Source organism: Bombus vosnesenskii, unplaced genomic scaffold (assembly GCF_011952255.1).
Source record: "Bombus vosnesenskii isolate JDL3184/JDL3185 unplaced genomic scaffold, Bvos_JDL3184-5_v1.1 scf7180000014105, whole genome shotgun sequence".
NCBI lineage: Eukaryota > Metazoa > Arthropoda > Insecta > Hymenoptera > Apidae > Bombus > Bombus vosnesenskii.
Window position 1 is genome coordinate 2988184 of NW_022883371.1, and position 19322 is coordinate 3007505.

Sequence of the window (19322 nt, forward strand, 5' to 3'; positions counted from 1 at the left end):
CATCTATTCATACTAATTTCTATCTACACACGTTCATAATTTGTTTATCCAAGTATTTCAGAATCAACAAGTTCTAACGTCGTCGCTTCCCAGAAAAAGTTGCTCGATATTTTATAAAGTGAGTCACTGAGCAACTTTCATTTAAACTTCATTAAAAACCTTTTTTCTCTAGCCTGTCAGAAATTTCCCGAGGTTCATTTAAAAAGTTGCTTTTTAAAATTGTAAAATGGCCAATTAAATAGACTGCCGCTTTTATCAAGTGTCAGTAGAATTTCCTACGATAAATGTCCAAATATTTCCGCGGGCGAATGTATTTTTAAAATGTCAATTATAAATAAAGTAATATCCTTGGCAGTTTTAACAAGATTAACGAGTAGAAAATTGGTTCCAAAACCACCAGCTTTCGGTTAGGGCATTCGAGGAATTCGTGCGATCTCGTGGAACTATGCGCGAAGTTGTTCCCGCCGAAATTTCGGACACTGGCTTGCGGTTAGGTGTCCAGAGAAGTTATTTAACATTTTTGCGACCAGCACGAGAAATTCGTAGCTCGCTCAGTTACTTGGTATTTGTGGTATTTTCTTTCAGGTGCACGTAACCCCGAAAATTTATATAGACGATGCTAATTAAGCGCGGTGGAACTCGGATTTGAAAATAATAAAAAAATTGTTAAAAGGAAATCATTATTTAAGAATTATCGCCTCATTAAAAATTTTATATCATAGTATCCCATTCAAATAAATATATACGTGTGCTAAATATTTTATAATATCTACGTATATTTTCAGATTCGTTTGAAACATCACCAGCATAATCTTATTAATTCTCGCACTCATTTAAAAATTATGATAGTCTCGTAACAGTGTTAACGGAATTTCAAAATATTTCGTATAAAACATATAATGTACTCATAAATATTCATAAAAGCTACTTGTTAAGTTGTAACATATTAAATGTCTACCTTTGAGTATAAATATTTTAAAATCTAAATCTTTCTCTTTTTAATAAATAGCTTCGCTTCTTTGTAGATCATCTTACATATTTGTATCTTCTATGCAAATATATAAACGGGTGTTTTTCAAAATTCAATGAAGCGTGATTCTTCAAAAAAAAAAAAAAAAAAAAAAACAGACATTTCATGCGTTACAACTTTAATCACGAAGCTTTTATTATTAAAAATTAGTTTAATCAAAGCGAACTATTTAATAATACTAGGAAGTATTGATGTTTTAAATAAAATGAATATATATAATATAACGTAATAAAACGAATACATACATTTTGAAATTTATCGTAATATAAGTGTGCTTTCGTGATCACACACGTCTTTTATTTTCCCAACGCTCATATCATCACCTTCCAGCACAATTTTTCCTCCAAAATAAAGCAAATTATCCTATTTACCAATTGTAATAAACGATCGACTCACGACAAATGTTTTGATTTCACGCGACCATCTACCAGCGAGAATCCTCAACACGTTCAAACATAACTCCATACCATCACGAAATAGTCACAATATAACAAAGAATCGTATCGTACACCGTGTCACCTAACCTCGTTTCCGTCTTGTCACGCTATTTTTCAAAGTTTAGATCGTGCTCTCCAAATGATGCAATTTCTCTAGAACGCGTCCCTATCTTTGAGAATCCACTGATCGAACGAAATTCCGTGAAAGGGAACAAACGACGCTTTCTCGAAACGAAAGAGGATCAGAGCGAGGATAAGAGGAGCTAAAAGGGAGCGGAAGCAGCCCTGGGGTGATTAAAGATAGAGCCTCGAGTCGCGATAGTCTTGAAATTTCGTGTCTCTCAAGGCGAAGGAGTAGAAAACATCAGACACTACTTACGAGGCTAAGAATAAGACGTACAAGTATCGCTCTTGTTCATTTAATTATAAAAGGAGAACTGATGGAATGTAATGCTGTTAAGAACAATCCTAAATAAAACAAGAATAATTAAAATCCTTTTATAGCTCTTATAAAATTCAAACTTAATAATTACATTTTTGGTAAGCAGGTTATTTTCGTTCGGAATTATTTCATATTAAAATTCTCCTTCCTATTCACAAATTGACATTCAAATCAGAAATTCAACAAAAATGTACTTATCAGATTTTCCTTCTGTTATCTTCATATGTTACCACATAATAATAATAATATTATACTATATAACTATAAAACGTGAGTATCGATGTTTCTTCTCAAACGTGCTCCAAGAATTAAATATTCAACGGGACACTTGCTCTTATCAGTGTATGAAGTAAAGAAGTTTCACCTCCCAAATGGAAATTATTACGAGGAGGAAAAAATGGGAACGTTTTCCTTACGGTCCTTTTAAAATTCACGGAGAAGCTTTTCCCAGAGATCTTGTTTCTTGATATCTGTCTATGTACCGGAGGAAGATTTCGTCGGAAAGTAAATTCGACAGTGGTGGACGTGGTTGTAGAGGGCTAGGCAGAAGTCGAAGATAAAAGCGAACTTTGAAGTTTCGAAGGTAAACGAGAGTTTTAAAGACGATTTACGTGACGAAAACCGACGGCACATGAAAGTTTATCGTTTCGCCGCCAGCTTCTCGGGAAAATTCGCCATCGAACCGACGGGAACTTCCGCGGCCACTTAAAAATCAAGACGTCTTTCTCTTTTATACTTGCTCTTGCACTTAATGGGAACTTTCGCGACAGTTCGAATTATCGGTACGTTGCAGTGTTCTTGTTATGAAACAATATTTCCTTAGTATGCTTGGGCGAGTTGATTCGATTTTAAGACATTGCCAACTTCATAAGCTTATTAAAAGTGTTCGAACACTTGTGGGAACTTATTCTGAATGTATGCATACTGTATGTGTTATGCAGAATATTGTTTATGATATAGAACACAATACAATTATCGAAGTCTGAAACAAACCCAAAAACGTACATAGAAGCTGTGAGATATTTTTTGCAAACATAACCGTCACAAGAATGAGAAAATTATTTATTGACAATAAATCTTGATATTTAATGGTAGTTCCCCTTAGTATTAATTATATATTTAAGCCAACTATTCATACTGCATATTACTTTTTTATTACGTGTATGCTTGTGATAAACGTCTCATATCTTGTGTATATTAGATGTAGAAATGACTTCTTTCAGACAATAAAAACTTCCATTATACGCAAAAATCGAAAAGAATTTGTTTGTACATGTAATAAATTTCCTTCAGATTTTATCATTATAGTCGTGATAGTATCCATACAGAAAACAAAGATTAATTTAAAAAATGCTTTATTTACTTATTCTTAATTTTGTATTATCTAATCTGGATGATTTTTCGCTCGAAGAATTTACTAAAGCTGAGAATATTAGAATTTACGAGCGGATATACTTCTCATGACTTATGACGCGCAACCACGTCTGACCATAAACGCATTACTTCCACTTGCGCTCTGTTCTACTCGCTTTAACATTTTACTACGTTGCTTGTTTCATGCTCGTGTAAATTCGTATACGTGTGTTATCTCTGGTTCATTATTTTATATTTACGTCGTTTTAAATTGTAACAACTGAACTGTCGTTTATTTAACGTTATTCTTTGTTCTGCATTTTCATTAAATGTCTGGTTTACTTTTAAGCTTATCGTTCACGTTATATAAAATTCTCTTATTCCAAATTCGTTCTTTATACACTTCTGTATATCCTTTCTACTAAGGAGAAGTTTAAAAGTCTCGTCTAAAAAACTAGTCTAGTCTAAAAGATAGTTAGAATCATATTTAATTTTTCAACATTACGATAATAATTAAATTGCGGAATTTAATGCGGTTGTAGAATATGTAAAGACGCAAAAATTCATAGAATAGACACGGTATCCAAACTAGAATCATTATAATATTTAGTAGAATTTCAATTTAATTATGTTCATAAAACTATAACCATCTGCAATATAATAATACTGAATTTCATATTTCCTCATAAGAACATATGAAAGAAATAAAAAGAGCGAAGGAAGGAATTAAAACGAAGAATTAAATGGTCAGGAAAATTTCATTTTCTTTCACTTTTATCGCAGGATACGTTCTACTAGTGACGCTATTTAATATTCAACGCGTTTAATCGGAATTAAACATCCTTACGGAGAAGTATTCTATATAAATAACATATAATGTTGCTTAAAAATTCATTATTATTTTTATCATCGATGTTCGCCTAAGGAATAACGAACGTCATAAGCGAACGATGCAATCATTTTCGATCGTGTCACATCGATATCGTCGTTGGAATTTAATAGCACGTCATAAAAAAAGAAGGGTAACGAGCATCACGATATTAAATTGGCTGAAAGTTTTCTGATAATAGTAAAAAATCGTAATTTCACCGCGGGTATAATATCGATGCGACGTCGTTTCATATAACGTCGAGTTATTCGTTGCTCGGCCATTCAACCCTTCCCGCCCTATTTCTTTTTCCCAGTAGTTATTATTTTAATCGTAGCACGATCAACCTGATAATCTGAAAACCGATAATCGGTATGAAAGTAATGGACGTTGGTCGTATTACTTTCACTTCATTCATCGATCCTTTCATTCGAAATGTTATGAATGAATCATATGCAATTGAAAGGATCAATAGAAAAGCGATATAAAATACATTTGAATTTTCTAATAGAAGTTTTCTAGCGGAAAGTTTGGTAGAGTTTAGTCAGTACGATTTTATCTGAAATTTTCCATAACAAAGTTTCTCCAAACAATCCAGCGTTTCTATGTTATGTGAGGTAGGAAAATCGTAAAACATATTTTTCTGGTATATTTCTGCTTTCAAAGGAAAATGATGTAAATTAGTTGGCACATGGACTATGGCGTTCTAGCTATTAATTATTTTGTTCCACATTTATGAGGAAGTTATTTTTTACTTTTAGTATTTGCGATTTTATTCAGGTCAGCCTTTCAGCTTGTAGAACATGTCTCGCGATACACGCCACTTCCTGTTAACGAGCTGTCGTAACTCAGAGTATTATTAGAATCATCTTGTTTTATGTTTCGCGAAACACGCGTGATCACGCGCTCGATTTTCTACAGTTTCCCTTTTATCGTCCAGTGATTACGTAATGGAAAAAGTTCTTTCGACTATTTCGCATAGAAATTAATGAAAAATCAGGGCATGCAACGAAAATGTTGGGCTACCTAAATATACAAGCGATGAGAAGAGTACCGTTCCAAAATTGTATACGAAACACGTTGGAAATAATTAATGAACGTAATAAAATTGACGCACGCATATGTGATAAAGCAATGAATAGAGAATAATTAATGATACTGCTAAAATTCAGAAATCCCGATTTTATGAATATTTCGGTGGAAATATTAAATTTTTCATTACTTTATTATAAACACCATGAAAATAAAATAACTTGTACTTTCTGTTCTATTTCTGTAATTGCTTTCAAAAGTAATTAAATATATACTTATCGTACGTATTTTAATTTCTTTTTAGCTATCGAATAAATTTTAAACAATTGGTAGTAGTACCTCTACTAAATAAATGAAATTTTTAAGAAAACGCGAATTGTATCGCATGACCTGGAAACTTAGAAATTCTGCGCAATATCTCTCTATAAATTTTCTACTTCTCATCCGTCATATTTAACACCTACTCCTTATAATCTAATCTCTCCCATTTATGGAAGGCTTATTGACGATGATGTATTTTGTGGATCGTTGAAGACAATTAGCTCAACACTTTCAAACAATTTATGGCAGGTATTTATTGTTAGACTGCGTGTGCAATTGAGCAATAACAAGATTAGTAAATTGGAAAATAAATTACTAGCGATTCTTTCTTTTGTTTTATCATTAATAACATACTAATGATCGCGATAGTCATGTCTCGTTGCAGTGTTAATAAAATTTCAAAAATCCATAAAACTTTTCTATTATAAAAGTTAAAATATTTTCGTGAGTCGCTGCGCGTTACATTTATCGCATAAGATGCAATGTAGTACTTAAGGAGCTATTTTATATTCTACTGTTAATCTACTGATAATACATCACATACAGCGACACAGTGTTTTCAGTATGGTGGTGTTGTCTCTGAGTTAAGTAGCTAAAGGATTAGCCTGTGGCTTCTAATAAATTTTAAAGGAACGTTTAGATTAAAGGAGCAAAATATAGAACGAAAGCATCTATTCGTTCGGTGTAGACGGTCATCGAGCAATTTGTTCATAAATTCATTTACAATAATCGAATGTGCATTTTTAGAACATTCTGATGTCCGATTTCCCATTCGATGAGCAGTCGTCAAATGGCAAACGAATGTTCTTCGTTTCTTTCATTTTTCTAAATTATTTTACTAAATTTTATTTTCATTTATCCGTTTGATCTAAATGCAGCATAAAAATACCGGAAAAAGTTGGAATTGCGCGGTGATACAGAATATCTGTACTCACACTCAGTGTCGAACAAGATCAGTCTCCTGGCTACCACCCTGGCTTCCAGGGTGTTCGGCCTGCTCGGCTTTTGCTGGTTCCCCGAATTCGGGGGTGCCACCGAGATCGGCACGGTCGTAGCCGTGCCCTGATTCGCTTGCGGCTCACCGCTCGGCGATACCGCGCCATTTGCACTCTGTTCAGTCTTTTCCTTCTTCGGCTCTGCAACAGAAAAAAAAATTCCAGACCGGTCAGAGCGGGACCAGAGACAATGGTCGGGGATCGCGCGAGCGGTTTTGCCTTTTATCTATTTTATCGATTCTATATCTCGTGCACCTTCTACCTTTTAATCCAGAATTCTTTCTTTCGTTAACGCAGTATCTGGTTTTCAAGCGAATCGTTGGTCTTTCAACAGTCTTAAACTTTCGAAAGTTCTAGATCGTACCTTTCGTTCCGTTTGTTGTACTTTTGTTTCTTTTCTTTAACTTCTTCAAGCGTTCGTTTGCTTCTTTTTGAAGGAATTCTAGGTTGCATTGCGGGTTGTAATATCTTTGGAATATGAAATTGTACTTTCTAACAAATATTTGAACTTGGCGATTTGTGACGAATATCTGTATTCATTTTGGTTATTGATAATAGAGGAAAAATTCTTTTGAAGAAAATTCGCCCCCTTAGCTCTTAACTGTTCCAATTCCACTTTCAGAAACAGTGTAATTGATCAATCCACGTATGTCTCATTAATAGAAAGAAGACACATTTATGATAATATGACAAAAATGCTACTCAGAGAGAAACAAATATTCAGTCCTTTCAAGTCCTAACACGATCATATTACGCTTCATTTAAACTCAGTTTTCTTAGTTTACAAACTGGTGGACACAGAACAGTTGTAAAATAGGGTGGCGAATTGTATTGAAATATAGAGATTTACGTATTTACGAACAAATGAACATTTTGCTTTTAAAGAGCCACGTAAAAACACATTTCGTTATCAACATTAAAATTAATATCATAAGGTAAATTATTTAAAAAAAAACGTTAATTGTAAGTAAACTAAAAAGCGTTGAGTATTTCGCTTTGACGCGTTTCACAGATGGAAACGGGTGTTTTTATCGGCGAAAGAAACGGCCGGAGATGGCTCGGCATTAAATCGTCGAAACTCGGGGCGACTTCGTTTCCTGGCATTGCGTCGTTCTTCTTCATTATTTCGTACGTTCTTCGTTTTACTGCGCTTTCCACGAGACACGTTTGGCTAACTCGGGAAATATCGTTGCGAGTGCGCCTCAAAATTGCCATTTCCACCTTTTACTCTCCAACTCGTGCCATACACACTGGGATAATAAGCTCGCGCGTTTAGGATTCACGCGTAAACTACCCTCTGCGTCACGTTCGTGACTATAACCAGCTTTATGAGCCACGGAAAAAATTGGTAACGCGTCGCGTTCATGCGAATTAGGCTATAGCTGTTACCTTGTCCGGTAAAATACTGCACGACTCCTCTTTTTCTTCATTTGCATCTCTTCTTTTTTTTTTTTTTTTTTTTCGAAGATATCTTCGTGATATCTACGTGATTAGAGGAACGAGCTTCCTACTTTTACAACGAGTTTTATGACAAGTTCGTAATTAAAATTTGTTTGTAGGAATTTTCTAAACGAATAATAAATCACGACAGAAAAAAATAAATGGAAATTTATTCGCCACTAACGAATCAGTTTTTATAGAGGTAACGATTGGTTCGTTTGATTTTTCGATCGTTTGCGACAGGTAATTAGGGCAACTGATGAGATTACCTATTCGTGATTTTTAATTCATTTGAGGAGGATGGTTCTAATGGAAATTTGTGACACGTATTGAATAAATGAATACCGATAGGAGGTAACAGATGGGAATACGATTAGTATTACTATCCGTTTTATTCGAATAATTTTAGTTCAAGTGATAATATATGCAAAAAACAATAGAAGTTGTTATTTTAATTTCTCAAGTGGTAAAAATCGATATATTCTAACGTTTAACGTTAGTTTCAGAGTGAACGTATAGATAAACGTTGTTGTCGATGCATCGTGCATCACGCTTCAAATATGTACATAAAGCGGAAAATATTTACAGTGGTAAACAAAGGATTGAAGATAGAAATAAATCGGAGGATTGCCAGATGTTGATTCAGATCGTTGACCAGTGGCTTCGCGTCGTGATTCTCTTTTTATCTCATCCTTTCGCGTAGAAATCGCGAAACTTTATTTCGAACCGGACGTCATCGGTGACTAAACTGCAGATTTCTTGCAGATCTTCATCTCGAAAATATACGAATCTCGGTCATATCGTTTTAAACGTTTCATTTTTAATAGTCGCCTGTAAAAAATCGTACGGACCAAGGAGAACTTACATATTTTAAATTTAATATTTTTATCTTACTATGCGTTCTGAAAGTAACAGTTACCAATTTTACAAATTACATCAACTGAGTAATTCTTTAACTAACATCCAGATTCGTCAGTCAACACCATCGATCATTTATTTTAACGACTATTTGTCAAACAGCTCTCGATTCATCGTCCTAATTAAGGATGTCGACCAAAATGTAGCTTTTGACAATTCAGCGTAACTCTATCGCATACCAAATCCTCGATTCCACAAAGCCGAAAATTGAAATCGATGCGAAACAACGCGCGGAAAAGAATTTCACGACTTTTATTTTACTCTTCGAAATCCCATCAAACGTTTCGTATAAATTCCACACACGATCCCCTCAATTTCCACGTACAAACATCGACAAACAACGAGGATCACGTGTCAATATTCTCCTCGATCGTTTGTCACCGCAACGGTTATTCGTCAAAAAGTCCGCAAGAACGTTTGAGATCGCGTGTAACTGGTGCACAAAATAGCATGGGTGGAAGGAAAAAGAGACAAGATCGGAAAAAATTCGATGGCCGAGCAGTGTCGAGATCGTAATTAAAGGCTACAAAGCGTCAATGCAGAATAGCACGTGGATCGTAGCCGAGGATGAAATCATCTCGATTCGGCAGTGACAGATCACCGTGTGAAACGAGATTTTCGTCAGCTTTGGCCTTCTCCGCTGTCGGATTTTCCTCGCGGAGTTCCGCGATGCTTTGGAACTGTGCCAATGGAACTTCGAAAGAGGATCGTCGACGACGGCGACTCAACTAATAACGCCAACAACATGTAACGAATTAACGTGGAACGAAGGTCGACGGATATGAGGAAAGGAAATTTGACTAGATTAGAGGAAATGTAACGTTGCGACGAATGATATGCGGAAGAATATATTTTAATGGATTTTCTGGTTTTAGTTTTCATTTTTGGATTCCTCTTTTTCTATTGGGGAATGATATTGAAGGTACAAACAAAGAAAGGGTATCTTTGAAGGTCATACCTTCAAAGGAGGGCAAATTTTGTCCTTAGATAGTAAAGTAGCCTTAATATTATATATTTTACATACACAATTAATGATGAATAGTTACACCTTCAGTCGAGCATAAATAATGTCAGCAAAAATAAATAACATTACCTTCGCGATATTATCAATTCTGTAACCTTGAACTACAGATCACGCATGCTAGGAAGTTGGATTGAATTTTTATCTCATTGGCACAATCAGATGACGAATTTTATAAGCTTTAGAATGTAAGTGTCTTCAACTACAGAAAGCTTACCAAATCAATATACATCGTTATTTAAAGTATATGAAATTAATTTTTATATATGTAATATTTAATAAATAAAATCATTGAATAATTTGAAAAACTACATATCTATACAACGGGGAAAATATCAAACTTTCCAGTTAGGGGCTAAACAAGTATTTTTTCTGAAATTATCTGAAATCAAGCGGCTCAAAAATGCTTGACTTTACTACTGAAATCCAAACCTCGTGAGGATTCTCGCTTTTTCAAAGTCCACCCATATTTTCATCTTTACTTTACTATAACACTCATTTTCCATACAGTTTCATAAAAAATGACTACAAACCCAAGCAAATCAAGCCATAATCACGATCAATTCATATTCTCAGTTATTTCTTTCAAACGCAATCAAATCTTCGTAACGAGGATTGAAATTAACGAGATTAAATATTTCTTTCGCGATCGCAATTCAATCGATAAGCACAAACACGAACCTGACAATTCTTTTCACACGCGATTGTCGTTCCGCATACCCAGCACGTTCAGAGCAGACTGTTAGAAACTAGAAACCTCCCGCAGCTCGAAATAGATTAGAAACGTCGGGCGGATTGCGCGACCATCGCGACCTTCTCGACGTGCGTGTCTCGTTACCCCAGATTCCTCATAGTCGCGAGCTGTCGCGAAGACAATCGAGTTTATTGAGCTCATTGTCTGGGATTTAGTCGAGGGATAACAGTGCTCGTGATTACGCTGTGATTTCAAAACACGATCTCAATATTCTCCAAATTTTCGTAATTTTCTAATAAAATTCTCTCTTGTATAATAATTAAGTAATAAATCAAATTAGGAAATTGATAAGTTACAAATTATACATCATAAACTTCTCTTTTATAATTTTACAATTTTAGGTCAGTTAGGATAATAAGCTAATTAATGAATTTATGAAATTTAGAAAAACTTACAGAACTTAACTTTCTTTATTATCAAATTTGCCTTATTACCAAATAATTATAAAATTGATTCCATCGTGCTAAATAGCTTTGGAGATAAATTAAATCGATCGATTTATACGCGAAGGAAATTTATAAACTTGCTATGTTTTAGAGGCTCGTGTATATTTGGTCAATTGTATTATTTGAACGCCGTTTGGGAAATTCGTGAAAATATCGAGAAATTCGCGGTTTTGTTGGTTTATTTTAAATTAAATATCGGTATATTAATGTTTATTTTGATTTAAGATATGGACGTGTTTCCTTAAAGCAAATTTACCGATAGGTGATTAGTATGATAAATATCCAATGATCCAATACTTCGTAAAGTTGCATCGTTCAAAATAGTAGAGTACTTTTATTCCAGAAAAATGTAATCAAAAGTATTTCGTTATGTATTGATTTTCGTGACCAAAGAAGATATGATCAATATGAAAATTTTAAGAATCGTAGTATATTGCATGCATCGAACGATAGTTTTTGTTGCGTTTTTTAACTTCATCAGTCAGTGTTAATCGTACGAGTGATTCTTTCACATAAATGAAGAAGAAATCAAAGACATATATCTTCGTAGACATAAATGTACAATACGAGTATTAAACATGCTTATCTCATATTTTAAAATATATGCGTTTCTCTTGTTGAGAAATTATAAAATAGAATCAAAACGTTCAGTTTATCTATAGACATTAAGTTAATGTTTCCTATAATTCGTCATATTTACACCAGTGTACATTCGATTTTATTTTTATACATAGCTCCATCTACGGGACGTGTAGCGCCAAGTTATTCAGACTTATGTAAGCAATCGTGGTTAAAATATACAATAAAGCAGTGACTAATATGATTTCTAAATTTTTGAGCTTAAGGTATGAGTTTAAGATATACATTATATGTTTATTATACATTTACAATAGTACATTACATTTTTCATTTTATAAACATTCTCCATCTCTTTCGTGTCCTTTTTTTTATATTTAATTTTCCTCAGTATTGTATTGTACTGAAATTGCTGTACTTGACATCATCATCGTTTAAAATATCTCCTCTGTTCCTGACAATGCAATCTAATTTTCAAGGAAGTTCTCAAGCTACCATTGACCTTTTCTTCGAGAAACTCTATTGTTTAAATTATTATTTGTCTTTTTATACACTTGAAAACTTTTACATGTTCCTAGTTTTTAATATTTTTAATACCAACATTATTAATTTGATATTTAATATTTTTTCTCTTTTAAAAACAGACTTTTAAAATAATTTTCACAATTTCTTATGTACTTCTTAATATTTCTCAATATTTTCGCACATCTTTTACCAATTCTTTACCATTTTAATATTCAATGCATTTCTTCGAAAAAAGGGCGAAAATTGTTAAAAAAATTTCCTATTTTTAAACATTTCATTAATAATAATACACGCTTTGTAAAAACATTTGTCGAACGATTTTCCTTGTTTTAGAAACAGTTGGTGATTTATTGATCCGAGTTCAATGTCTCGAAGAAACGAGATTGGAATTAGAACGATACGAACGATTTACTCACTGGCAATTATATGTAAATTTGTCGTGTCCAAGAAGAGGCACGACCGAAATAATTCACGAACTGTAGCAGAACGGACGCAACAACTTTCTTGCTGGCTTAAGTCGGGCTAACTTTGAGTCATGTTGCTCGAAATTCCATCGGAGTTTTCTATGCCAAGTGCAGCAGCCTATACGAACACGTATGCGTTGTTATATATTCATTTTTTCGTTTCAAATGACACTGTCAAAAATATATCTACGTGAAATAGTTGTATGTTCTTTTTAGATAAATATCGTCAGAAAAAATAACGTCTGATGCATAAACCTGGAAGAATCTCAGTAATGATTTGTTAAAAATTTTACTAATAAACCAAAAATTACAATTTAGTTACAAGATTATTCTCCTCGATTCATCAGACATATAAGTGGTAACTGGCAGTACAGGTCAGATATTTGATGAAACAATTTTATTACGAAGTTGATTACCATACTGCGGATGCAAATTGATATTTTTATAAATAAAACTACAGAAATGGAAGCTAAATAATGGTTTGTTTTACTTTCCAAAACTTATACAACGTATATCATATCATCATATTTAGGACATTTTACGTATTTCTGCCCGTTTGGCTTATTCTCTGAATTTTCGTACCTTCAAATTTCTTATGGATCCATAAAAATTCGTAGTCCAGTGATTACTATAGTTAGTATTATAATATGAAGAAAGAGAAAAAGCGGGAAAGGACTCATTTGTTCTATCGATATCTCCCCGATTTCGTTTTTCTCGTACACGTGAAGATGGTGTCGCGGAGAATTATGTCGTGGACACGATATGCGCGACGAAACGACGCATAATAAACGAGGCCGTTTAACACGGTGAACATACTGGTTCGTCGTGAATTATTTCTGTCCAGCACGCGGTTGTTGAAAACACAGGAAAAACAGGAGAAACCGGGTGTGAAAATTACGGACGACGCAAACTCTCCAGCCGCGAGTTCTATAAATAATTCGACGCATCTTCGTACCGCGAAAATTCCCGTTAATATTTCATCGTCCCTTGCGTGGGCCCTGGTTCTCGAAAGGTGGAACGTATTAAGCTTCCTGTTTGGAAAAGGGAACTTCCGTTTAATGCTTGTTCGAATTGTTCTTTATTTTATGAGCCACGGTATAAAGGAAAGTACACGATATAGGGGAGGAAAAACGGTACTTCAGACTATAACAATGGAGGACAAAACAAAGTTTCAAATTGATGCTTATGTCCTGTGTAAAATTGATTCTTATGTTTGAGTAGGTATTAGCAACTTTTATGCTTTACATTTTTCACGATTTTTTGTAACAGCCATCTATCTTGGATTTTACAGGGAGGATCTCTCTCTGCGTGCAAGGAGACAAGAGACGATTATTTGTGGGGATAAAGCGAACCTGTGGAATAAGACTTTGTCAGAAACTGAGTTTCGAGTGATAAAATAGTATTACACGTTTTTAATTCATTTACGCACAATTTACATGACTTTAGTAGTTTCAAAGGGATTTTTCTCATTGCATAGATGCAATTCAGTAATTTCAAACGCACAAATCAACCACCTTGTATGTTCATGAAGCGATTCTCTATTGACGCAGATCCGGTGAAAACAGATCGCTTGTCGGAAGATTGCGTTCATCGCTTCGAAATTGTGATGACGTGCTTGTGGAACTATTCGTACGTCTTTCACCATTAAGATCATTACATCATCATCTGGAATCTCAGATACACATCACTATATGGTCTATTGAGATCACCGAGACTTTAAACTGCCGATTAAATAGATGAACTAAAAGTCGTCGTTTCCTACGGATTTCGTATTTTATATCTTTCTTTTTTCTTCTTGTGGACAAAATTAATGAAACTCAAGCTTGCAACAAGATACTCTATAACACACTAAATATTTATGAAATACATCTAAGATAAAAATAAATGAATATAAAGTAGTTAAAATGAAGTTAACCTTCAACTGGCGTGGTGTGCGTTAAATAGTTAAAAGAAAATAATATACGTAAAAAGTGAAAAAAAAAACATAAAATATTGAGCATCTTATTTAGAAAAAAACACGGAACATCTTCCAAAAAATATTGCACAAAAAATCTAATAAAGAAGAATATAATTATTAACACTTTCTTTTTAAATCGTGACAATTTTATTCAACATCTCCTTCCCCTCACAGCGAATGCTTCACAATTAATTTCAAGCTGTCGCGTCGAGGCTAACCAATTCACCCACCCTAATAGAATTTCCATTTTCCCCAAATTTACATCTGTTACACCATGGACCGTATCGTTGGGAATGAACCGAGGATCGCAGGGTCGGGAAGTCGGTGGAAACCGAGTGGCAAACGTGTCTGTCGCACGAAAACACGACAATGGGGGTGGAGCGTACGTATCGATCGTTACCTCTCGTCGTGAGTTCCATCAGAAACGATAATGCTAAACTGCAGATTCGCGTCGTTGGGTCGGCAACGCGTGCAATAAAGGCCAACGTTATCTGGCAGTAGCATTGTTTACGGTTCGCTCGAGTTTCGACTATGCTTCGCCGATTTTTCTCTCTTTCTCTTTCGTACCGCCGCTTTTCCTCCACTCTTTTATTTTCAACGACTCGAAACTCGCTCGAAACTGTCTGCTCGAAAAAAAAACTCGACAACCCGTCGGATAATTGCGTTCAGAAAACGGAACGAGTCCGTATTTGGCTTCCGGCCGATCTTATCGTTTCTGATATCCTCCTTCTGTCTTTTGTTACCGTCGCTTATTAGCCGGAGACTCGAATGAAAGCAGACGAAATTCAATTGGACGGTGTTTATCGCAAATAGTGGAAATTGAATTTTGTGGCTTGATACGTTTTAGGGATTACGTTGTGAATTATAACCGGGTTAATCGAAGAGTTTCGAAAGAAATGCAAGGATATTACGATTTATATAGGTAACATTGTTACTAAGAATGTGAGATGATATTAGATGTGAAATATAGACACGAGAAAATTATTCTGTAAGCAGAGAAGGAAATAAGTAAAAGAATACTGGCATGCCATTTTTTCACGACCGATAAGCCTTACATCTGCATCACGAAACAATTATTTTCCAATAGCAATGCGTTGTCCATTGTTTCACAGTTTTTAAATCAGCGATATATCTTTTTACCATAATATACCATTTCGTTTAAAATTAACGAATCTTTTCGACGTCGATAATTTCGTATATTTTATTTAAGATAATACTGTATTTTATAGGAAAGCATCCAATTTTAAAAAATTACTTCAATAGAATATGATAATGATTTCATCGATACATTTCTAATGAGTATTTCGTCGTACAATTAAGAAATATTTAATTCATATTCAATATCAACGTCAGTTGCAGAATTAATTTTACTTCGAAATAACATTTTTCTAAACATTCCTATCTTATCCAGGAACCGCCAATAAACAAACGATGCAGCATGACATATGCACTCGCGTTCATCCACAACCGATGAAATTTTATTTTACGAGCGCATAACATGCAATTGTTCCTGTCAAATTACTCTTCAAACAGTTGGCGAAATGGTATTCTGCCGGGGAACAACAATTTTTCGAAATATCTCTGTCATTCAACACGCACGACCCACTTTCTCGCTCCACCACATGTTCATAAATATTCTTCTCAAGAACGAACGAAACAACGGATGAGAAAACAATAGAACCGGTTAACAGCGTTCCCTAGTTTAAACAAGAGAATGTAATCGGTTTTATATGTACATTTTCTTTTTTAACCGCGAAATATGAAAACGTGTTGTTCATCGTGTTTCAAAATTCATTAAAAATCCATTTCGGACGGATGTATAAAATAATACAGGCCAACACGAGTTCGCCTCGTGACGGAGAAAGATGTTTTTTCGTTCAAGCCGCACCGTTTTATGACTGTTATTGAAGCCCTCCTCCGTTTTCCGATACATCTTTCATTATATGTGCACGCTGCTTTCGTGTATCATTGAAAATTGGGTGATCGATTCGTCGATTTTTACCGGAAAGAAAAAGACGAGGCAAAGTTCTGATAGGACGATATTTTGCGGAGCTCCTTTTCGATGAGAAAACATGTAAAGCAGTTGGTCGTTTTAAAATTTAGGATACAGATGAAAATATTTGGTATTTTGAGGGTCTGAATATTTAGTTTATTTTATACATATGGAAAACCAGTACAAAAAGCCGTATAAAGTTCTGACCTTCTAAATTCTATAACGTTTTACCTCGTAAAACAAATTGTGTAATGAGAAATTGTACACATTAAATGTCCTCGTAATGAGCATAAAATAACAAAAGTACAATTCAACAGTTCAAACATAGTACTCAAATTTACACTAAAATAAAATCTCTGTTTTTTTTTCTCTAATTTTGGCTCATGAACTAAATCCTAAACCTTGTTCCAAACAGTATTAGAAAACAGTCAAAGTAGGCACCGCTAGTTTGTAGCTTCGTTAAATGTTTGAATAATATTGCTAGATATTGCTACAGTTGATATAATATTATATTAAACTCACAAAAGGGAGCAGAAAGTGAAGACGATACAAGTTGAAAGTACCCATACTGTCTTCAAAGTTGGCAGAGATATTCGGTCTGAGCCGAATGCAAGTAGCTAGTGAATTTGTCGCGACGTTCGAGTTCTGATAAGCTGCCATCCGTTTGGAACTTAATTCTCGCCCGCTCGTGTTCCGTTTCACCGCGAGTTTTAGTTATTGCTCGAATTAGTGGAGTGCGAACACCGGCGAAAGTTCCATAGAACAGTTCAATTTACTCTACCCGAGGCCACACTATTCGTACACTTTCCTTGTTATACTTGTATCTTATTGCCGTGTCACTGCTCATATGATCTCTGTAATTTCCGATAGCGTGGTGTTAACTTTCTGCGAAAACGAATCTGGAGGAAAGTTCTCTCTCTCTCTTTCTCTTTCTCTGTCCCTCTGTGTTTAAAATCAGGAATTGCTTGTTGAGACTATCGCTTCTTTTCTTTTACCAGGGGTAAATTTTATAATAATGTAATATATAAGACGTAATTTATTGAATTTGACGACTAAATTATTTGTAAATTTTTCATCCCTTAATATACAATTTAATTGAGATTAGCTCGCCATTATACATAAGACGGTAAAAGTACGCTGTTTCGTTTCGGTTCCGTTCAGATTTGTAAAGCAAGAATTAAACAAGACGTGAAGAAATGATACAAAAGAATGCCATGAAATTCGGTCTACGATAAATTCAATAGTACACCGGTATCAACTGTGGAATGATAAAGGAGGATAACAATACGAAATGCATAAGTATAAACGCGTAGCTTTATGTTTTTTTTTTTCATTTTTCTTAGAACCTTTTAATGAAGCATTTATCGACTTTTTGCCACATGATACAAAACTTAATCTTATCTTTCCCTATAAAACACATTAAATTACGGGACGCCCTGTATACTTTGTACAGAGTGATTATTGCCATTAGTTACATACAAATTTCAGATTAATCGCTTGTCGCTAAGAAATTAATTGTATAAAAAAATGCGTGATCTAATGATCTCAAGGGTAATATATCCTTTGTTTCTTTCCATCCTCTAACTTTAAAATTCTCAATATATCAGCTTCCTTTCACATCCAATCTTCTAACTTTTTGGACTGATTATCAGACTTCTATTCCTGCATCAGAGTTCAATGAAAACCATAAACGAGGAAGTTCAAGAAAAGAACGCAAAACATGGTAATCAATCAAACAGCGAAGTGTAAAAAAAGCAACACGGATCATTTGTTCTGGTTTCATCAACCGCGGAAACTCGGTGGAAGAAAGTTGAAGCAAAAAAGAAGGATATGACGTAAAACTCTGAAGGAAACGACGAGAAGAACATCGAAGAATAATCAAGGATAGTGAGATAACGGGGTTCATTGTGTGATCCCCGTGGGATAATTCAACTTTCATCTCGGTTTCGCTGATACGACCGGGTGAAGGAAGCCGTAGGTGGCAAGTAATCTTCGAGACGAAGATCGCGGTTGAACGAAGCGGGTAATGCGGCGTTAAACGGTCGCGAGAATTCTTCGGAATATGTGCCAATAAAAATTTGTGGCGTCTCGAGCTCTTTCATCTTTCTTCACTTTCTTTTTGCGAAGAAACGTTTTGAAAGAGATAAGGATAATCTTTGAATATTTTGTGTGCTGGGGAATTACGTTGAGCGATAAATTATGTTAAAAATCATATACCAACAGATACTTCCTTTAGATTAAAAGAGATTATAATCAATATAATTTATAAAACAGGACGCATAATAATAACGTACATCTGTCAAGAAATTAAAGAAGTTAAGTATGTCTGACTGGATACAGTTCGTTTCTACTTATATCGTATTCAATGTCTTCTTTCTAGAGTCTTAACCACACAGATCAATTATTATTCATACACGTATATAGCTGCCATAATATGGCATATACAAGTCACCACACTCTTGGATTGTAATTTAGAAATTAAAAGAATATTCGATCTTGCTTTGGTTAAACATTTTTCGAAATACAACGTTCGGGTAAAAGTAACTAATAAATAATTACTCAAATGTCAATCATCGACCATAAATGACGTAAAAGAATTCGTTATTTAGCTTTGGTAAAACTACAAAGTTAAACGTAGTTAAAACGCGAGGAAGAAACAGAAAAATAAGCTTCATTTTCTTCACGTGTATGGAAAAATCGCAAGGTTTCGCATTTTCGATTCATCTATTCTTAATCTCTGGAATTTGTTT

At 34.5% G+C, this 19322-nt stretch overlaps 1 protein-coding gene across 11 annotated transcripts in view; it reads right to left on the reverse strand.

The window, feature by feature from the left end:
- Positions 1–19322, reverse strand: part of LOC117239509 (phosphatase and actin regulator 4B) — a 392276-nt gene that overhangs the window by 21606 nt on the left and 351348 nt on the right. For 10 of the 11 annotated variants that reach the window (XM_033505127.1, XM_033505126.1, XM_033505131.1 and 7 more), the window contains one exon: positions 6419–6619. The exons of the other annotated variant lie outside the window; for it this stretch is intronic. In XM_033505127.1, the coding sequence (XP_033361018.1) occupies positions 6419–6619 (201 nt within the window). The remainder of the gene's footprint in view (positions 1–6418; positions 6620–19322) is intronic. 11 annotated transcript variants of the gene reach the window in all.